Source organism: Piliocolobus tephrosceles, chromosome 4 (assembly GCF_002776525.5).
Source record: "Piliocolobus tephrosceles isolate RC106 chromosome 4, ASM277652v3, whole genome shotgun sequence".
NCBI lineage: Eukaryota > Metazoa > Chordata > Mammalia > Primates > Cercopithecidae > Piliocolobus > Piliocolobus tephrosceles.
Window position 1 is genome coordinate 30893581 of NC_045437.1, and position 23417 is coordinate 30916997.

The 23417-nt window shown below is 40.5% G+C and overlaps 1 protein-coding gene across 2 annotated transcripts in view; it reads left to right on the forward strand.

Annotated features, from left to right (window-relative positions):
• Nucleotides 1–17853, forward strand: part of C4H5orf22 (chromosome 4 C5orf22 homolog) — a 25820-nt gene extending 7967 nt beyond the window's left edge. For both annotated transcript variants that reach the window (XM_023216554.1, XM_023216555.1), the window contains 5 exons: nt 1421–1483; nt 1751–1872; nt 4993–5059; nt 11575–11714; nt 15759–17853. In XM_023216554.1, the coding sequence (XP_023072322.1) occupies nt 1421–1483; nt 1751–1872; nt 4993–5059; nt 11575–11714; nt 15759–15888 (522 nt within the window). In that variant the 3' untranslated portion in view covers nt 15889–17853. The remainder of the gene's footprint in view (nt 1–1420; nt 1484–1750; nt 1873–4992; nt 5060–11574; nt 11715–15758) is intronic.
• Nucleotides 17854–23417: the final 5564 nt, after the last annotated feature.

Sequence of the window (23417 nt, forward strand, 5' to 3'; positions counted from 1 at the left end):
AAAAAAAAAAAAAAAAAAAAAGAAATTCAGTGGCAGTTACTCCTTTTAGAGTGCTATCAGGAAACCTGGCAATACAGGGATTTTTATAGCTTTTAGACCCTTTGGTACAATAGACTTTTTTAAAAACATATATTACACTCCATTATTTAGTAGCAATTTTTTAAATATCATTAGGAAGGACAGATGTTCATCTTTTGTTTTTTTAAGAGCATGTTCAGGCTGGGTATGGTGGCTCACGTGTATAATCCGAGTACTTTGGGAGGCCAAAGCAGGAGGACCACTTGAGCCAAGGAGTTTGAGAACAGTGTAGGCAATGTAGCAAGACCCTATCTCTATAAAAAAAAAAAAAAAAATTTAATCTAACCAGGCATAGTGGCATGTGCCTGTGGTCCCACTACTTGGGAGGCCAAGATAGGAGGATCACTTAAGCCTGGGAGGTCAAGGCTGCAGTGAGTCGTGATCACACCCCTGCACTCCATCCAGCCTGGGTGACAGAGTGAAACTCCATCTCAAAAAAGGAAAAAAAAAAGAAGCATGTTCAAAAGTTAGGGGAGTTAAGTTCTTTTGTTACCTCTACTGTTTATTAGCTATATGATCTTAGGAAAATTACTTAATCTTTCTGACCCATAGTTTCTTCAAGTACCAAATCAGAATAATAGTCATACCCAACTCAGGATTGTTATAATGAATAAAGCACTGAAGATTTGCCACAACATTGTGCTTAATGAATTTTAGCTCTTAGGTATAACCTCTTTCCGAGAGTACTCCTAAATAGGATTACTGGGGCCAGGTGTACCCACCTATATAATGGATCCATGTAGCTATGCTAAACAAGGGGAAACATTATCCTACAAAGTTTGTATAGCAAACCTCTTTCTCCGCTTAGTGGAGCCTCCTGACCGAGGTTCTATGTGTTTGATATTCTGCCTCCAGTATTGCCTTTGTACTTCAGAGTTCTCTTCTGTTGTTAGAGAAATGGCTGCAAAGTGGACATGGGGAGTTATTTGTTGTTGTTATTAAAGATACGTCTATTTCCTGTAAACAGCTAAAGTCTGTTTATATCCTAGGACATGCCATTTATATAGTGGAATATTATTTAAAATATTTTCATGTCGTGACCCATCAGCCACCAAGTATGCTTCCTTAGGTAATTTTTACATAGTATTGTCATGCCCAGCTGGATAGAGTTGCCTTGAAGAAGTAATATTTACAGTAAAATAAATTTTACAATATTTACAATAAAATTATTACAATAAAAATCTAAAGTATACATTTGGCCTCATTCTCCCATACAAACCTTTAAATAATTATCTAAGATGTTCTTGTATCACAAGCAAGGCTGTCTCTTCCTTAAAGCATATCATTAAAAATTTTTAACTTTTTTTCTTCTGGTATGTGGATTTTTTGTTTTGTTTTCCAGGAAGAGTACAAAATCTTACAGGAGCTGTACAAATTTAAGAAACCTGGCACCAACCTAACAGAGGTATCCTCCATTTGTTTCTTTGGGGTTTTATTCATTGATCATATAACTAATAATATCTTGCAAATTACTACAGTGATCTCAAAGACTGATGAAAGTGAGTGTGTGTGTGTGTGTGTGTGTGTGTGTGTGTGTGTGTATTGGCAAAGCCCATGGTTAGTCCTTGAAAATTATGTTTTAACTAATAGAGCCAAGTTTTTTTTGTAATGGAATGTTGCTCGTTTTTTGAAAGAATAACTATATAATCTCAGCTTTTCAATGTATTTAAAGGAAGATTTGGTAGATATTGTTGATACTCGAATTCATCAGTTAGAGGATTTAGAAGCCACTTTTGCTGATTTGTGTGATGGTGATGATGAAGAAACTGTACAGAGATGGGCTTCAAACCCTGGGTAAGACTCTCAAACATTTTTTTCCCCCAACTCTACTAACTTTCGGTCCTAGATGTGTTCCTAAATTTGCAAGATACATTGCTTTTAAAAACTTAGTATTCAGCTTCTTGGGATGCTGAGGCAGGAGAGGATCACTTGAGGCCAGGAGTTCCAGACCAGTCTGGGTAATATAATAAGACCCTGTCTCTAAAAAAAAGTTTTTTAATTAGCCAGATATGGTGGCACCTGCCTGTAGCCACTACAGCCACTGCCTCCAGCTACTTGGGAGGCTGAAGTGGGAGGATTGCTTGAGCCTCGGAGTTTGAGTCTGCAGTGAGCTGTGATCATGCCACTGCACTCTACCCTGGGTGACAGAGACTTGTCTGAAAAAAGAAAGAGAGAGAAAAAATAATTAGTATTAAATTTCAACACATTTACTAACAACAGTAGACAGTATTGAGTATTTTCTGTGTACACTTTAATATTTTTCCTTGGCTTATCCCATGTACTCCTTACAACAGCCTTATGGTTTTATTCTTATTATGTCAATTTTATAGATGAAAAAACCAAGGTTAAGGAAATTGCCCAAAGTCACATAGTAAGTGGGCATGTTTTTAGTCTTTGTGCGGTAGTTGCCCCTAAATATGAGATACTGTACGAGGTCTTAAAGAGAATTAAAGATTAGTACATAGGCATTCCTTGTTCTAAGTAGAATAAGAAAAAACTACTAACCTAACAACAGAAAAGTAAATTACTTGACAAGTAAATTACAATGCAAAAACTTGGCTGGGCACAGTGGCTCACACCTGTAATCCCAGCACTTTGGGAGGCTGAGGCGGGCAGATCACGAGGTCAGGAGATCGAGACCATCCTGGCCAACACAGTGAAACCCAGTCTCTACTAAAAATACAAAAAAAATAAAAAAGTAACCGGGCGTGGTGTTGGGCACCTTTAGTCCCAGCTACAGGAGACTACAGGAGTCAGGAGAATGGAGTGAACCCGGGAGGCGGAGCTTGCAGTAAGCCAGGATCACGCCACTGCACTCAGCCTGGGCGACAGAGTGAGACTCCATCTCAAAAAAACAAACAAACGACACACACACACAAAAAAAACCCCAGTGCAAAAACTTACCTTCTTTTAAGGAAAACCCAAATATAAGTGGAAGGGTATTTTCAATCTCTCGACATGAAGGGATAGTATTGGAAGGCTAGATTCTCCATCAGGTCATTTATTTGACTGACTGTTCATATTACCTTGAAAGTGTGAAGAGGGTTCTTTTTGAGTAAAAGCCTTTGGTATTGAAGCTGGCGTGAAAGAATATTGACATAAATATTACAGTGATTTTTCTCTAAAATAATTCTTAAATCATGTAATCTCAGACGGCCAGAAAACTAAAATAAAACCATCAGGCAAACTTTTTGTCCCCATGAGCATAGGAAAACCAGAACTAGCTTATTTTAAAACTAATCTCTCACAAACTGTCATATTATTCTCTCTAGTGTAAACAAAAGAAAATCAGTTGTAAGATAGCAAGATAAAATGGGAAATTAGAATCAATAATACTTTAGGCCAGAACATGAACAACCAGTAAGATTTGTCATGTTATGGTTATTAAAAATAATTCAGCAGATCTCTAGAAGAATATGGAAGAACCTGGAACAGTGGTTGCCTCTGGGGAAAGGAATTCTATGGCTAAATGATGAAGTATACGAGTGACAAATTATTTCTTTTGCTATGTGCATGTATTATCTATTCAAAATACTCATTGTAATTTTTACTTAAAATATTCAGAAGCATCCCTAAAATGTAAACATCATAAAGCTTTAATTATTGACACTAACAAAGCAGTGATGTGGAAGAATAATTCACAGTAATATTAATCACATCAGTAAGTATTGATTAGGCACTTTAACATCAGTTAATGGCCAGGCGTGGTGGCTCATGCCTATAATCTGAGCACTTTGGGAGGCCAAGATGAGCAGATCGCCTGAGCTCAGGAGTTCGAGACCAGCCTGGATGACATGGTGAAATCCTGTCTTTACAAAAAAATACAAAAAATTAGCCAGGCATGGTGTCATGCACCTGTGGCCCCAACTACTTGGGAGGCTGAGGTGGGAGGATCACTTGAGGTCAAGGCTGCAGTGAGCTGAGATCGCACCACTGCACTACAGCCTGGGTGACAGAGGGAGGCCCTATCTCAAAAAAAGAAGGAAAAAAAACATCAGTTAATGCTTTTTCCTCTTCAGTATAGGGTTCTAAAATGATTCCCTCTTTTTTGAAATGATAGAAGAGGGAGATAGAGAAGTAAGTCACAGGACAGGAGTCTTCCTAGAAATACTGAAGAAAACCTATTATTTTGTTATTTCATGAAGTCTTAAGCTAAGTTTAAAACTTTAACAACAACAAAATAGGCCTGGAAACCTTGGAATCCTAAGTCCAGCCCACAGACTTCCACTGAAACCCACTCTGCCTACTGAGCATACCCAGTGAGCTTCTCATCACCAGCAGAGAGTTCTATCACAGACTTGAAGATACGATGAGACTGCAACAGTAGTGAGTTTAGGCTGTGCTTGGTATTGAAGGGAAAAAAAATAGCATAAAGGAAAAGTAGATGACACTGAAAGAAAAGTCTCCCCAAATTAACCATGACCCTAAAGAGCCAGACCCTCAGCATGGAGGCTTCACTATGTCTAGGGAAGTGAAGTGGTTGGTTAGGGTCCAGAGGCCTAGAAAATGTCATTAATAAAAAGGAAAAAGTAACAGGACAAGTGGGCAAGCAGGCAGGCCTCCATGCCTCCTTTTTTCTTTCTTTCTTTACTTCCAGCAAATTAGTGAATATTTGTGGAGGAGGAATTAAAATGCTAGAAGCATTAGCCAATCAGAGCTTCCAAAAGGTCCACCTAAACTTAATACCTTAAAAGCATCAATGTTATATCAGTGTTATATCAATGTTTTGGGTAAGAAAACAGGAAACTTTTGTTTCTTAATATTTTAAGATATTTGAACAGCTTTATCTTTTATTTCCCAAGTACCATATGAAGCATGTTATTATGGTAAATGTTAGTATAATGTATCATTTACTATTGTCATTTTAGTTGCAGTGGTTGTGATGTTTAATTGAGTGGGATGGCTTTTTTCCAGAATGGAATCACTAGTTCCCCTTGTACAGAGTTTGAAAAAACGGATGGAAGTACCAGACTATGAAATGGTAAATATTTTATATTAACGTGTAAAATTGACCCTTTGTAAAGACAATTTTCTGGGCAGAAGAATTTGCTCTTTGTTAAAGTGGTTCGTTTTTGTTTGTGTTCCTGTGAAGTGTGAAATAATTATTAAGAAAAGAAATGAGTGAAAAAAATACATACATTGAAACAGAATACTGTTTTCCTGGAAAAGTTTTCCAGGTAAAACATTTTTTCCTCAATTTTACGTATGAAGCAAAAGTCCTGTATATTTTTTTAGTTTTGTCTGTGGTCAGATCTCTCTTCACCAGACAAAAGAAAAGTACACAATTTCTAAAATGGTCCATTTTTTATTGATGAGTATTTATACTCCCTTCCTCCTTCTTTTCCTCCCTATTTAAAAACTTTTCTGTTTATAAAAACCATAAGAAAAGAAAAAAGAGAGAGCTGTGACTAGCACATTTTAAATGTGTTAGCTATTTATCAACAGGGATCTGAATGCTATAGCCAAAGATACTTTTAGTCATAATTTATTTGTATATCATTTTGCAGTCTTTGAAGCATATATTTTCCCATTTGACCTGGTACTTGAGATGAGAAAGCTACAGCTTAAAATATTCAAGTGTCCGGGCACGGTGGCTCACACCCGTAATCCCAGCACTTTGGGAGGCCAAAGCCGGCAGATCACAAGGTCAGGAGATCGAGACCATCCTGGCTAACATGGTGAAACCCTGTCACTACTAAAAATAACAAAAAATTAGCCAGGCATGGTGGCGGGCGCCTGTAGTCCAAGCTACTCGGGAAGCTGAGGCAGGAAAATGGTGTGAACCCGGGAGGCAGAGCTTGCAGTGAGCCCAGATCGCACCACTGCACTCCAGCCTGGGTGACAGAGCGAGACTCCATCTCAAAAAAAAAAAAAAAAAAATTGTTCAAGTGACTTTTCTCAGATTTGATGCCAGGGCTAAGACTTCCAAGTCTCCTGCCTCTTAGTGTGGTCTTTCTCTTACTTCAGTAAGCTGGGTTTGCATAGTTTATTTACTTACAGAATACAATCAGACCACTTTGACTAAAACTGAAGTATTGATTTAAGTATTGATTGCATTTATAAGAATTTGCTGGTATTCTTTAAAATAAGAGGTGTCTGTTTTCACACTGCTGATAAAGACATACCCGAGACTAGGCAATTTACAAAAGAGATTTAATGGACTTACAGTTCCATATGACTGGGGAGGCCTCACAGTCATGGCGGAAGGTGAAAGGCATGTCTCACATGGTGACAGACAAGAGAAGAGAGAGCTTGTACAGGGAGACTCCCGTTTTTAAAACCATGAGATCTCTTGAGACTCATTGACTATCATGAGAACAGCACAGGAAAGACCCACCCCCCCAATTCAATCACCTCCCATCGGGTTCCTCCCACAACATGTGGGAATTGTGGGCGTTACAATTCAAGATGAGATTTGGGTGGGGATACAGCCAAACCATATCATTCTACCCTTGGCCCCTCCCAAATCTCATGTCCTCACATTTCAAAACCAGTCATGCCTTCCCAACAGTCCCTCAAAGTCTCAACTCATTTCAGCATTAACTCAGAAGTCCACAGTCCAACATCTCATCTGAGACAAGGCAAGTCCCTTCCACCTATGAGCCTGTAAAATCAAAAGCAAGTTAGTTACGTCCGAGATACAATGGATGTACAAGCATTGGGTAAATACAGCCGTTCCAAATGGGAAGAATTGGCCCAAACAAACGGGCAATGCAAGTCTGAAGTCCATCTTCAGTCAAATCTTAAAGCTCCAAAAAGATCGTATTTGACTCCATGTCTCACATCCAGGTCACTCTGATGCAAGAGGTGGGTTCGCATTGTCTTGGGCAGCTCTGCCCCTATGGCTTTGCGGGGTACAACCTCCCTCCTGGCAGCTTTCATGGGCTGATGTTGAGTGTCTGCAGCTTTTCCAGGCACACGGTACAAACTGTCAGTCGATCTACCATTCTGGAGTCTGGAGGACAGACAGTGGCCCTCTTCTCACAACTCTACTAGGTGGTGCCCCTAGGGACTCTGGGTGGGGATCCAACCTCACATTTCCCTTCCACACTGCCCTAGCAGAGGTTCTCCATGAGGGCTCTGCCCCTGCAGCAAACTTCTGCCTGGGCATCCAGGTATTTCCATACATCTTCTGAAATCTGGGCAGAAGTTCTCAAACTTCAATTCTTGACTTCTGTGCACTCGCAGGCTCACCACTAACTGGAAGCTGCCAAGGCCATCCTCTGAAGCCACAGCCCGAGCTCTATATTGGTCCATTTTAGCCATGGCTGGAGCAGCTGAGACACAGGACACCAAGTCCCTAGGCTGTACACAGCACTGGGACCCTGAGCCCTGCCCATGAAACAATTTTTTCCTCCTAAACCTTCAGGCCTGTGACGGGAGGGGCTACCGCAAAGGTCTCTGACATGCGCTGGATACATTTTCTCTATTGTCTTGGGGATTAACATTTGGCTCCTCGTTACTTATGCAAATTTCTGCAGCCAGCTTGAATTTCTTCTCAAAAAATGGAATTTTCTTTTCTTTCACATTGTCAGGCTGCAAATTTTCCAAACTTTTATGCTCCGTTTCCCTCTTAAAACTGAATGCCTTGGCCAGGTACAGTGGTTCACACCTGTAATCCCCGCACTTTGAGAGGCCAAGGCGGGTGGATCATTTGAGGCCGGGAGTTCAAGACCAACCTGACCAACATGTCGAAACCCCTTCTCTACTGAAAATACAAAACTTACCTGGGTGTGGCAGGACACACCTATAATCCTAGCTACTCAGGAGGCTAAGGCAAAGAATCGCTTGAACCTGAGAGGCGAAGGCTGCAGTGAGCCGAGATGGTACCACTGCACTCCAGCTTGGGTGACAGAGCAAGACTCCATTTCAAAAAAAAAACTGGATACTTTTAACAGCACCCAAGTCACCTCTTGAATGTTTTACTGCTTAGAAATTTCTTCCACCAGATATGCTAAATCATCTCTCAAATTCAAAGTTCCACACATCTCTAGGGCAAGGGCAAAATGCCACCAGTCTCTTTGCTAAAATATAACAAGAGTCACCTTTTTTCCAGTTCCCAGCAAGCTCTTCATCTCCATCTGAGACCACCTCAGTCTGGATTTCATTGTCCATGTCATTATCAGCATTTTGGTCCAAGCCATTCAACAAGTCTCTAGGAAGTTCCAAACTGTTCCACATTTCCCTGCCTTCTTTTGAGCCCTCCAAACTGTTCCAACCTCTGCCAGTTCCAAAGTTGCTTCCACATTTTCAGGGACCTTTTCAACAGCATCCCACTATACTGGTACCAATTTACTGTATTAGTCTGTTTTCACACTGCTGATAAAGACATACCCAAGACTGGGCAATTTACAAAAGAAAGAGATTTAATGGACTTAGTGTTCCACATGGCTGGAGCAGCCTCACAATCATGGCAGAAGGTGAAAGACACATCTCACATGACAGCAGACAAGAAGAGACAGCTTCTCTGCAGGGAGACATCTGTTTTTAAAACCATCAGATCTCCGACCGGGCACGGTGGCTCACACCTGTAATCCTAGCATTTTGGGAGGCCAAGGCGAGTGGATCACCTGAGGTCAGGAGTTTGAGACCAGCCTGACTAACATGGAAAAACCCCATATCTATGAAAAATACAAAATTAGCCGGGCGTGGTGGCATATTCCTATAATCCCAGCTACTCGGGAGGCTGAGGCAAGATGATCGCTTGAACCCAGGAGGTGGAGGTTGTGGTCAGCCAAGATTGTGCCATTGCACTCCAGCATGGGCAACAAGAGTGAAATTCCATCTCAAAAAAAATAAAACCATCAGATCTTGGCCGGGCGTGGTGGCTCACGCCTGTAATCCAGCACTTTCGGAGGCTGAGGCGGGCGGATCATGAGGTCAGGAGATCGAGACTATCCTGGCTAACATGGTGAAACCCCATCTCTACTGAAAAATTAGCCAGGCGTGATGGCAGGCGCCTGTAGTCCCAGCTACTCCAGAGGCTGAGGCAGGAGAATGTCATGAACCCGGGAGGCGGAGCTTGCAGTGAGCCGAGATTGTGCCACTGCACTCCAGCCTGGGTGACAAAGTGAGATTCCGTCTCAAAAAAAAACAAAACAACAACCAAAAAAAACCATCAGTTCTCCTGATACTCATTCACTGTCATGAGAACAGTGCAGGAAAGACCTGCTGCCATAATCACCTCCCACTGGGTTTCTCCCATGACACATGGGAATTGTGGGAGTTACGATTCAAGATGAGATTTGAGTGGAGATACAGCAAAACCATATAATAAGCAAAAGAATATTTTGGTGAAGCCTGAGCAAATCCAAGACTTACACTGTTTTGTTTAACTTTTTTTTTTCCGGGAGCATACATTCAAGTTACCCTGAATAAACGCTTCCAAGACTTACTTTTTTTTTTTTTTTTTTTTTTTTGAGACGGAGTCTCTCTCTGTCGCCCAGGCTGGAGTGCAGTGGCGTGATCTTGGCTCACTGCAAGCTCCACCTCCTGGGTTCACGCCATTCTCCTGCCTCAGCCTCCCGAGTAGCTGGGACTACAGGCGCCCACCACCACACCCGGCTAATTTTTTGTATTTTTAGTAGAGACAGGGTTTCACCGTGGTCTCGATCTCCTGACCTCGTGATCCACCCGCCTCGGCCTCCCAAAGTGCTGGGATTACAGGCGTGAGCCACCGTGCCCAGCCAAGACTTACATTTTTTAAAAAGGGTATTTAAGATCATTGCAAGATACTTAAGGTTTGAAAATATTTTGAGGCCAGGAGCGGTGGCTCACACCTGTAATCCCAGCACTTTGGGAGGCCAGGGCAGGTAGATCACTTGAGCCCAGGAGTTTGAGACCAGTCTGGGCAACATGGCAACACCCTGTCTCTACAAAAAGTACAAAAATTAGCCAGATGTAGTGGCACACGCCTGTAGTCCCAGCTACTTGAGATGCTGAGGCAGGAGGATTGCTTGAGCCTGGGTGGTTACAGTGAGCTGAGATCGTGCCATTGCACTCCAGCTTGGGCAACAGAGTGAGACTTTGTGCATATTTAAAAAGAGAAAGAAAATGCTTTGAGCTCATACAATATTATCAAATATGTCTGCAGGCAGGTCTGCTTTAATCATTACATTGCATCTGGATTTTTTTCGCTGGGTGGGTTTGATGTTTTTTGGGGGACAGGGAGTGGCTAGGGTTCAGTCACAGATTATGTAATCAATTATGATGTGCCTACAGCTGCAGAGAGAGAATGCTAAATAGTTTTACCATTTTGGCAAAATGAACATTCAGAATTCATCCTTTTATCACACTGACTGATTATTGCCAGTTAAACTGTTGATGTGTATCCAGAGCCTCTAGTAAAATAGTTGATTAGTGTGTTTCTTCATGCTTTGCACTTGTATACTCTAGGCAAAACTATGACATAGTTAAGTTCCATTTTTCAAAACATTAAAGTTAAGATTGCAGAATGGTAGTGTGTGAGCCCCTTCTAACTTTCAGGCAAGTTTAGTTTAGTGCTAAGACTGGACATCATTCATTTAAATTTAAAACACATATGTAGATAGCAATAGTTTATGGTTACACATAAAGGTTACACAAGAAAACAGTTAGTTAAATAAGGTAGGACAAATTTATCTTGTATCCTCTCAAAGCTTGGAATATAGTACTAGTTGCATGTATTAATATTTTAAAAGTAAGTAAAATAATGTGTTAAAAATGATATGAGAATATTATGTACAGTTTTGTATCAACTTTTTAATTAATTTATTTTTTTTTATACGGAGTTTCACTCTTGTTATCCAGGCTAGAGTGCAGTGGCATGATCTCAGCTCACCGTAACCTCTGCCTCCCGGGTTCAAGTGATTCTCCTGCCTTAGCAGGAGAAGCTGGAATTATAGGCATGCGCCACCACACCCAGCTAATTTTGTATTTTTAGTAGAGACGGGGTTTCTCCATGTTGGTCAGGCTGGTCTCAAACTCCCGACCTCAGGTGATCCACCCGCCTCAGCCTCCCAAAGTGCTGGGATTACAGGCATGAGCCACCATGCCCAGCCTCACCTTTTTAGAATCTAGATGAAATGGATAATTTGATAGAAAATGCAAATTACCAAAATTAACTCAAGTAAAGACCAATAATCATAAAATAAAGAAGTAAAGAATTATTCTAAGAAGAGGCAACTGGCCCAGACAGTATATAGATGAGTTCTACCAACACTTCAGAAAGCAGATAACTTTTATGACATAGAAACTGTTAGGGAAAAAATAATCCCAAAGCATAAAGATATTAAAAATTAAAAGTTTGTCATATTTAAGGTGTTGGATATTCCAGTTACCCTGATTTTATCTTTATATGCTATTGGGAATGTATTAAATTATCACATGTACCCTGAAAATACGCACATCTTTTATGTATCAATAAAAGTAAAGATTTGTCAATAAGGCCATTAATGATTAAAGAAGCTTATAAAAACAACTGTCATACAGTGTAATTTTTAATTGTCTTATTTTCAGGTTCACCAGGCTGGTTTAACCTGCGATTATTCAGAACTTCCTCACCATATCAGCACAGAACAAGAAATAGAGTATCTTATTCAATCTGTGCATTATTTACTGAAAAATTTACCAAATCCTACTCTTGTGACAATTGCAAGGTAAGTGTGTTCGGCAGAATAATGGCAAACCAGAGGTGTGCACATCCTAATCTCTGGAACCTGTGAATGTGTTGTATTATATGGCAAAAGGGAATTCTCAGTGTGATTAACTCAAGGATTTTGAGATGAGGAGATTCTCCTGGATTCACCAAGTGGGCCCAATGTAATCACAAGGGTCCTTAGAAGAGAAAGGCAGGAGGGTCAGAATCAGAGAGAGTGATTCGAAAATTCTGCCCTGCCGGCTTTGAAGATGGAGGCCATGAACACAGGCAGCCTTTAGAAGCTAGAAAAGGCCAGGGAACAGATTATCCCTGGGATCTTACAAAATGAATGCAGCCCTGTCGGCACCTTTATTTTAGGACTTCTGACCTCCAAAAGTATATGATAATAATTTAGTATTGCTTTAAGCTACTAAGTTTGTGGCAATTTTTTATAGTGGCAGTAGGAAGCTAATACAATTTCTGTAGGTAAATATAATGATTACTAATAAAATAATACGAATTTTTTTTACCTACTCAAAATTTAGATGTTGTATTTTCTCTTCCCTGGTTTGTTTGTTTGTTTGAGAGGAATTTTGCTCTTGTTGCCCAGGCTGGAGTGCAATGGCACAATCTTGGCCCATCGCAAGCTCTGCCTCCCGAGTTCAAGCAGTTCTCCTGCCTCAGCCTCCCAAGTAGCTGGGATTACAGGCATGCACCACTACGCCTGGCTAATTTTGTATTTTTCATAGAGACAGGGTTTCTCCATGTTGATCAGGCTGGTCTCAAACTCCTGACCTCAGGTGATCCACTCACCTCGGCCTCCCAAAATGCTGAGATCACAGGCATGAGCAACCGCACCTGGCCTTTTTCTCTTCCCTATTAGTGATGATATGCAAACAATGTAGTTATTGTTATCTTGTCTTTGCAATTGGTAAGATTCAGATGAACACAAACATTCTCATTTCTGTGTCCTACCAATTAATATTTAGCTGTTGCCATATTTTAAATTTGAATATAATTGCTGAATAGTTATAACAATTTAATAATGCTTTCCTATGTTAATTTTTGGGCTGGTTTTGTATGGAAGTATGAGGTTCTAAAATAAGTACTTTAAGTACCAGGCTAATAATATGTAATTCATGACAAACATTTTGTAACATCCTTTTCATTCTGAAACCTCATATAATGTAACCTACCTATATGTAATTTAAATATATATAGATAATATTCATAATACATGTAGATAATATACATTATATATGTAATATAACCTACTATACACATAATACCTATACACATAGGAGGAATTAAAGTAATTGATAATAAAATATATTAAAATGCCAAACTAGACTCATATATTTAAGACATGCAGTTAAAAATGTACCGTAGCAGTTACACTACATGATGTAAATGTGGCAGTTACAAATGCAGATACCATGTGTTGACCAGATGCCATGAACAGCACTGCCATAATGACATTTTTTCAGTCATTGAACAGCCTCTTCATAAGGATCTGCAATTAAAGTCCAGTCTTTCCCCAATTTACAGAGTAGTTGCATTCCTGGAAAATTTAGTTCATATTTAATGCATTTTTTAAAAATACTTTTCTATATAAAACAGTGTTCAGTTCTAGGCTGTATTCATCTGTTTTCGTGCTGCTGATAGAGACATACCTGAGACTGGGCAATATACAAAAGAAAGAGGTTTAATTTAACTTATAGTTCCACATGGCTGGGGAAGCCTCACAATCGTGGCAGAAAGCAAGGAGGAGCAAGTCATGTCTTACATGGATGGCAGCAGGCAAAGAGAGAATGAGAACCAAGCAAAAGAGGTTTCTCCTTATAAAAGCCTCAGATCTCATGAGATTTATTCACTACCATAAGAACAGTATGGGTGAAACCACTGCCATGAGTCAATTATCTCCCACCAGGTCCCTCCCACTGCAATGGGAATTATGGAAGATACAATTCAAGATGAGATTTGCGTGGGGCACAGCCAAACTATGTCATAGGCTCAAAACATTAAAAATCACTTTTTCACTTACATGAGTACTCAGTAGACTTTGAAAACATTCAAGACACGGGACAGCTATTCATATTTCAGGATGATCCTGCCTGTTGCAAGCTCCTCTAGCAGCCCAGCCCTCTTGTCCCATTCCCCTAAATGTCAGTAGTGTCCCCTATTCATTGTGTCAATCAAAAATGTACTAAGATTTTCAAAACACCTTCATGGGAGTAGCTCCCATCAAGAACCACTCTAATAGTGTTTAAAGAAGTCAAAAATTGGCCAGGTGCAGTGGCCTCACACCTGTAATCCTGGCATTTTGGGAGTTGGAGGTGGGTGGATCGCCTGAGCTCAGGAGTTTGAGACCAGCCTGGGCAACATGGCAAAACCCTGTCTCTACAAAAAAAAAAAAAAAAAAAAAAATTAGCTGGGCATGATGGCATGTGCCTGTAGTCCCAGCTACTTGTGGAGCTGAGGCTGCAGTGAGCCAAGATCATGCCACTGCACTCCAGCCTGAGTGACAAAATGAGACCCTGTCTCAAAAAAAAAGTCAAAAATCTTTCCAAAAGTATTGCAGTATGCTTTATTTGTTAAGACTTATAAATTGAGTTTTTACATATGACACTTTAAAATAGGTCTTGCTGAGCATAGTGGCTTACACCTGTAACGCCAGCACTTTGGGAGGCCAAGGTGGGTGGATTGCTTGAGCCCAGGAGGTTGAGGTTGCAATCAGCCATGATCATGCCACTAAACAACAAAGGAAGCTGTTGTCTCGAAAAATAAAGTAGGCCTTTGTCCATATGTATATGTTAGTATTTAATAAAGTTTCTCAAGCCAGACCTGGTGGCTCACCCCTATAATCCCAGCACTTTGGGAGGCCAAGGTGGGCAGATCACCTGAGTTCAGGAGTTCAAGACCAGCCTAGCCAACATGATGAAACCCTGTCTCTACTAAAAATATATAAATTAGCCAGGCATGGTGGCAGGCACCTGTAATCCCAGCTACTCAGGAGGCTGAGGCAGAAGAATCGCTTGAACCCAGAAGGTGGAGATTGCAGTGAGCCAAGATTGTGCCAGTGCACTCCAGCCTGGGCAACAGAGCAAGACGGTCTCAAGAAAAAATTTTTTAAAAAATTAAAGTTCTTTATATTATTTATTGTGTCTTAAATTTTCACATCAAGCCACAAAAATAACCTGGTTAGCAGAGTGTGGAGTTTATCAGTGGTCTTACAGATTATCTCTTTAGGTTTGAAATACTTGTACTAAGGAGTAGGCCAGGTAACTAATTCTAGTTCCTTCTATAAAGATTTCTTTGCTGCTCTTCTCACTCTATCCTCTAGAAGGCTTTATTCACCCTTATCCAGAACTAGGAGACACTGGTTAATCCAGTTGTAATTGGCAGCAGCATTGTAACTGCCCAGCGCAACTCAGATTGTAGTTGGTAAGTTCTGGAAAGACTCCCAAAATACAGATATCTGCCCCAACCTACTTTGCTTTTTTCTGCTTCCTACTGCCTAGGAAAGTAAATCCAACACCAGCACATCGCCACATTTCATTTTGGACCAAGCCATGGATCCTTTATAATTTTGTGGTTAACAAATCATTTTTAGAAATAGAATCCTTTTATCAGTTGGAAAACCTCGACTCTCATCATTTCTAGCCCTAGCACACACATAATAAAAGATGTCCCATCACTAAGATACTAAGCCTCTGTATTCCCAAGCAACATCTCACTTTCAGGCAAACAGTGGTCTAGCAATCAAGCACTAAGGCTCATGCCACATTTCACCTTGCACAGGTTAATCTGTTTGTTTCAGATATCTTTAAAGGGATACTAATTGTGCCTCTTTCATAAAGTTGCTGTGAAAATTAAAGAACGTAATTTATGTGAGGTGCCTAACAAAAGGTAAACCTTTACTAGCTTTCAACTGATATTGATCCAAAATTCAGCACACCTTAATTTCTGTTTTACATTGAAATCAACACATGCAGCTTTTCCTCACAGTATGATTTTATCCTATGTGTATTTTTCTTCTTTCTCTTTCTCTTCTTGGTTCTAGGTCAAGTCTGGATGATTACTGTCCTTCTGACCAAGTTGACACCATTCAAGAAAAGGTCCTCAATATGCTACGTGCCCTCTATGGAAATCTAGACCTCCAAGTGTATGCAGCAGAGTCTTCTCCATCTTGAAACAAACAAAACATTAGGCTCCTATTGTATCTTGGTTTGGTAACAGGCCTTTAATTAATTTATTTGTAAATGAGTCTTCCAGAGAACACTGTTTTTATATAACTTTCAACTGAAATCTTTCAGATATTTTGAATCTCTAAACAACTATTGCCAGTTGTGGAATGATGGTAAATTTTTTGGCATTAAGTCTAATAACCCCAACTGATAGAACTGTTGCTTATCTGTCTTCCTTAAGTTTTTTTTTAGGGTTTTTGTTTTTTCCACTTTCCCCCCAGGTCTGTTGGACTGTATGAGATTCATTCATACTTCATTTATTCATTGAACTAATATTTATTGAGCACTTACATGTACCAGACATTATTAAGTGCTGGGGTATATGGTAACGAACAGAATAGACAAGGCCCCTGCCCTTTCAGGGGAGACAGATGAGAAATAAATTATGGGTTATGAGAAATGTTATGAAGGAATGGACAACAACAGACATGTCTTAGTACTTAGGACACCCTGGCCTTATAGGAAAATAACATTCTCTTTTTTTTTTTTTTTTTTTTTAATTTTATAAAATTAGAGATGGGGTCTCACCATGTTACCCAGGCTGGTCTCGAACTCTGGGCACAAGCAATCCACCTGCCTTTGCCTCCCAAAGTGCTGGGATTACAGGTGTGAGCCACTGCCCCAGCCAGAAAGTAACATTCTCAAAAGCTACCATGGAAAAAAACCCACAAATTTGCCAATTCGTGAAATTATCACAGGAAGTCTACCTTTCCAAGGAATTTGGCATTGTGGTCCTGCTCTTGCCAAATGCTCTCCAGCATTGTTGGTATCAAGGTGGTCTGGTTGAGTAAACTTGACCAAACAAAAATTAACTGTTTTTTGCTTTTCTGATTTTGTTTTTGTTTTTGTTTTGCTAATCAAAAAAGTCCTTCAGGGTCTTTTGTGCCTCCAGGCGGTCATTGTAGATCAATAATACAGTCCCTAAGTGCCACTTTATTGGCAAGTCTGGATTGATACTTTTTTCAGATAAACCAGCTTTTTATGTAAATAGTAAGGAAAAAGGTAAATCTTTAATTCTGACCTGCCATAAATACCCAAAGATATAAACTGTCTTCCACCACCCTCTTCATGACTAAGACATCCTTCTTGAGTCACTCTTAATCATGGAACTGGATTTTCTCAATTTGCCAGTCTTCTGATCTTTAGTATCTCTTTAGTTCAGTAATTTTTACCTACCTACTTGATTTATTTTCCTTTAAAACGTGAAATGACATTTAAAGAAAAACAAACACCCATCATTCCTCAGTCCCTACACAGCAGTTCTTTTCACTCTTGCATGTAACTTTCAGGCCACATGTGTTCCTATAGAGTCGCATGTAGCTAAAATTATAGTGTGCTGCCTGACTTTGTGCTAATAACCAAGGACACACATTATCATTGCCTCTCAGTGGATGGCACCTGACCCCATTTTTCCAAGGATTCTATTTTCCAGTGTATTTTTTGTCACCGAGTTAATTTCCCAAGTGTGATAGCATGAATGCTTATTTATGTTGTGAAAAGCAGAGCAGCCTGACTCAGCTTTCCATTTTGATAAAACAACATGTGCCAAAAAAAGGGTTTATTTTCTTGGTAAAATCAAAATCGTAGAATTGTGCTATTTTTAATTGTTAAAATTTTTGGTTAGAGCGTATAGACATTACTTTTATGGTTATTTTGCGTGCTAAATAAAGGGTATGTTTTGAACTATAGCACTAATTAATGTGTGTTATCTCAGTATGTCGATGGCTTTGATTTTGTGAGTGGTTAACTATTCATTTATTATGATTCCCATGAACTCTGATATGATTCATTGTGGTTTTAACTCAGGTTGAATAAAAGCATCCGTTTCTTTTATAGGAATGTTTGTTTAATTCTCACATTCTGTGATCACCTCTTTGAGAATAAAATTCAGTCCCTAATAGTTGAAAAGAATCAACTTAGTAAATTATGTCTTGCACATTCCAAATAGGAAGATACTTTATCAAGATGTGTTTCATTTGTGTTCTAAGTACCAGTGAGGGGATACTATGGTACAGTGTTTTGAACTGTGTACTCATATCATTAAAGCATGGGATTTTAGTGGCTTTTAAAAAAATGTGACTGAAGTGTAAGCAAATACTTTAACTTAATAAGTTGTGTATTTTCTAGTATCTAGGGGGAAAAGATTTTAAGTCCAGCCTTTCACAATAACCTTTTGACTGTCAATTTTAGATCTCTTTAGAAATACTTCCTATAGGCATGGGTCTCTATGTGTTCTAGCCTCTCAAGGAGCTCTTAGTCAATGTCCTTCACACTTTTTTTTTTTTTTTTTGAGGTAGGGTCTCGCTCTGTTGCCCAGGCTGGAATGCAGTAGTATGATCTTGGCTCACTGCAGCCTCAACCTGGGCTCAAGCAATCCTCCCACCTCAGCCTCCTGAGTAGCTGGGACTTCAGGTGTGTGCCACCATGCTAGGTTTTTTTTTTATTACTATTTTGTAGACATGAAGTCTCATTATGTTGCCCAGGCTGGTCTCAAACTCCTGGGCTCAAGCAATCCTCTTGCCTCAGCCTCCCAAGGTGCTGTGATAACAGGTGTGAGCCACCATGCCCGGCCTTCTTCACTCTTTTTATGATAATCTCTCCTAGTCTTTGTTTTTGCAGCAGCGGCCCTGGATTGCTGGCAGTAAATTCATCATACTGCCAGTAGTTTATAGTCAGTGGTGTGTTTCTCAGTACAAGATTCTTTCATTCACCGCACATCTCAAGAGAGAACACTTTAGTGAAACTTCAGGAGTTTTTGTTTGATATCTTTCAGAAATGCTTGACATACAGTCTTGCCTCTCAAAGTATACTGATACTTTGATAAGGATCAGCATTTTTTGTTGTAATTCTTTTTTTTTTTTTTTTTTTTTTTGAGGCAGAGACTCACTCTGTCGCCAGGCTGGAGTGAAGTGGTACCATCTCAGCACGCTGCACGCTCCGCCCCCCAGGTTCATGCAATTCTCCTGCCTCAGCCCCCCAAGTAGTTGGGACTATAGGCACCCACCACCATGCCCAACTAATTTTTGTATTTTTAGTAGAGACGGGGTTTCACCATGTTGGCCAGGATGGTCTCGATCTCTTGACTTTGTGATCCACCTGCCTCAGCCTCCCAAAGTGCTGGGATTACAGGCACGAGCCACCGCGCCCAGCCTGTTGTAAACATTTAAGGTGTACAACATGATGTTTTGATATACATATATCAATATATACATATGTATACTATGTATACAGTATATACATAATAAAATGGTTACTATAGTCAAGTAAATCAACATACCCACTTCTCACATAGTTGCCCTTTGTGTGTGTGTGTGTGTGTATGTGACAAGAGCACCTAAAATCTTTTTTAGTAAAATCCTGAATTAAATGCAGTATTATTAACTGTAGTCCTCGTGTGCACATTAGATCTCTAGGCTCGCTCATCCTGTGTGCCAGCCACTTTGATTCCTTTGACCTACATTCCGCATTTCCTCCTCCCCGCTGCCCGTTGGAACCACTGTTTTATTCTCGAGCTTTTGTGTGTTTGACTCTTTTTTTAAGCGTCACATGAAAGTGAGGGTCAGTTTTATAAATATTCATTGTCCTATTCTGCTGTGTCAACTTCAGTGGTAGCACTTTTGTTGCAGTTGCAGTGCTTGTTTCTGCACTAATTGGTCTTGGACTGCCTCTCGCTTTTGCAGTTCTAGCTGCACTCTGGGATTCCAGACATCAGCACCATCCTTTCCCTTTATTCTCATTTGCATTCACAAATGAAGTTATAATAACTAAGGAGGTTCCCACAAACCTTGGTTCTTAGAAAAAGAGTTCTCTGAACAGTGAACATTCTGGTCACTCACTAAGAGGGTTTATCTTAACATTGCAAATTAGTAAATTGGCATTCTATACATTAATATCTTGTCAGTTTGATTCCTGTAGTTCAGAAACAGGAGTTCTGTTATGGAGGCTATGACAAGGCTGAGATGGCACATTTTTACTTCCTCGGAGGGCCTTCACTGAATAGTCAGCCAGCCTCCAACTACAGCATCTTTACTATGTTGCTAACTTCACAACGCTCCTTGACAGCAAGCGGAGCTCTGAAGCCTGTCAGTCAGCCATCGGCACTATTAAGAAGCCCCTGCACCCCATTTCAGGTGACTCATGCCAAGATTGAGCTGAGTGAGAAGTTCCATGACTGCATGCAGGAGAACATGGTGATAAGAATGTGGGCTCCAGGGGCCAACTGCCTGACTCCAGTGTCTCCTTCCCCATGTTCGAGCTCTGTGACAACCTCTCCAAGCCTCAGCTCCCCTTTTACAAGAAGAGAACTTAACTTAGCAGGTCGCAGTGGTTCATGCCTGTAATCCCAGCACTTTGGGAGGCCAAGGCAGGCGGATCACAATGTCAGGAGTTCAAGAACAGCCTAGCCAACGTAGTGAAATCCCATCTCTACTAAAAACAAAAAAAAAATTAGCTGGCCATGGTGGCGGGCACCTGTAATCCTAGCTACTCGGGAGGCTGAGGCAGGAGAATCGCTTGAACCCAGGAGGCGGAGGTTCCAGTGAGCCGAGATCGCACCACTGTGCTCCAGCCTGGATGACAGAGCGAGCTTCCGTCTCAAAAAAAAAAAAGAGAACTTATCAGGACATTATGAAGAAAAGTACGTATAAAGCCCTCAGCACTGGAATCATTCAGTAAACATTGGCTGTTGTTTCCAAACTCAGCCCAAATGAGAATATCCTGTGGTGGCTGCTCCAGTCTCAGCTGCTCTTCTCATGATTCTCCAAATACTGATTATTTTCAACCCTCTATGAGCCCCCACCATACATCTGTGAATAACAGAATTTCAAGGTTAGAGGTCTATTCAAAAAAGGTAGGTTCTTGCCCATAAGGAAAGAAGTAAGAGATCACTTTAGGCAGAGTTACTGAAAATTTAAAACTTTTTTCAGTTGGTGCAAGCATTCATTGATTCACAATTTTGAATCTTATACTCTAGTGCAATTACAGAGGATCAGAGAAGTCAAAACTTGCCCCAGCTGCTTCTTTATACTTTTCCTTCTGCATGCTTGCAGATAAAACTCAGATTTGTGATGCCAAATTTTTTATGTAGACAGTGTTTGGAAGTTGCTACCCCTGGACTTACGAATTACCTTCATAGAATCTAGGGTTATCCTTACCATTTTTGGTACAGCTGATTTATAGGCAACTTGAAATAACAACAACAAATCCCTCATGAAGTCAGCCGAAGCATGACAGGGAAGTGGGGTAAAGTGGGATCCTCCACCCAGTTCACCAGTATTTCCCAAACCACTCCCAAGCATTTCCTTCACCTGGGCCTCAGCCTGATCAAAGATCAACCTCAGCTTGTTGAGGGGTAAGGAAAATGGGATCGTTAGAGAAAGGGGGAATGCCTTTGTCAGCTTGGCTTAATAAGGTCACAACCCATCAGCTGACTCAAGGAGGGAGGCCGAAGTCAGGGTTAGTGCTAGGCTCAAAGGCCAGCTTTTTGGGCAGATGACTCTGTGAACTGCACAGCCACACCGTCTGCCCTCTGCAGCACTGCCCCATCTGGAACAGGTACGATAAGGGGCAGCATCATCACAAAGTAGCACCAAAGGTATCAGTGGCTTTGGAATCAGTCTAAGTCCAAGTACTTCCTCTGCCAGTTACAAGTTATATAAAGTTAGACAACTTAAAGTGTCAGAGTCCCTTGATTTAGGCATGATTGAAGGCCCAGTTTGTGTTCCTGCAGGACAACTATGCTCTGTCAATGCACTTCAGTGAGCTATTTCTGCCCTCCCCATCTGCCCATGAGCTCCTAGAGTGCATCCTTACACATCTTTGTTGCTCCAGTCTCTGGCATAGTCCCTGTCACATAAGGCCTCTAAACATGTATAATGAATTAATAAATATTGAAAATTGTGATGGTCACTGGAGGCTCGGTGGCAATAAACCTTATTATCTGCCCTATATTATACATCCTATTATGAACGTGCCATCTTTGAGAGCACATTAAACAAATGCATTAATGCAAGGATGAACTTTACCAAGGATTAAGTGTATTGAATACAAGAATCCAGAACAGCTAAAAGAAAGATACTTGTAATATAATGATCGTGTCCATAGAACGACTGTGTTATAAACAAAAGAAGTCCAAAGCAAATTGTGCCATTTTCCCAACAGTTTTGTGATCTGTTTTGTGTTCTTACGGTAAGGCGTGATAAGAACCATGTTCCACAATGCATGTGTAAGCATGACCTAAAAATACATATAGTTTAAATTGCTGCCTAACATTCAAAATCTAATATTTGATATATCCAAAAACTGTATGAACTTTTGATCCCTAAAAATACATTGTTTTGCCATTAAAGGAGTGACAATTGTTCCCACTTCTGATACTTACTTCCATTTTGAGGTACCTTCTGTTACAGTCCTGCTTTGTTCTGCCCTTTTACTCCTTCCTGAGTGAGGAAAAATGAAAGAAGAGAATTACAAGATGCCTTCTTATAGAAAAATGTGTTCTGTTTTGCCTGTCCATGCCTTAAGTTTGTAAGGATGGACTCCATGGGAGAGGCGTTCAGTTGTCCCGTGCTGCCAGTGCATGACAAAGTCTGTCTCGGTGCAGTATTAGGAAGCTGGATGTTGCCACAGACATAAACCATGTTCTCTAATATCAGTTTTATCAGTAATAGTGATATAACCATCTGCCTGAAGGCCTGCACCTATTTCTGAGTTATTAGAAACGGGAGAATGGTGATGTTTCTTGTGCTTCCTCAAACCCCAGCACAACAGTGCTTGCTCGTTAAATAGTATGGACAGTTTATAAAATAGCAGCTCTTTGGAATACTGATCAAAAAGGAGGGCAACTCTGACCATTGTGAATTAACCCAGAACAACATGCCTTCTCTGAATGCAGTCTGTTTTTCTGCTACACAATGTAAACGTTTTTAAACTTAAGATTTATTTTGCTTTTAGACGTTTTTCTTGGATGTCCGACTGGTCATTTCGTTTTTATTTGACATCATGCAAAAACAGGTAACACAGCATCCTTGTAGGCTTCCTGTATAAGCAACAGCCAGTTATAAAATATTATAGAAAAACAGATCCTGTTTATAATACCATAACTTCAAAAAAAAACTATGAGTAAACAAAATAAAAAATTATTACCACCTATGCAAATAAAACTTTATACTACTACTAAAGAATATAAATGGACCGGGCGTGGTGGCTCAAGCCTGTAATCCCAGCACTTTGGGAGGCCGAGATGGGCGGATCACGAGGTCAGGAGATCGAGACCATCCTGGCTAACACGGTGAAACCCCGTCTCTACTAAAAATACAAAAAACTAGCCGGGCGAGGTGGTGGGCGCCTGTAGTCCCAGCTACTCGGGAGGCTGAGGCAGGAGAATGGCATGAACCCGGGAGGCGGAGCTTGCAGTGAGCTGAGGTCCGGCCACTGCACTCCAGCCTGGGTGACAGAGCGAGACTCTGTCTCGAAAA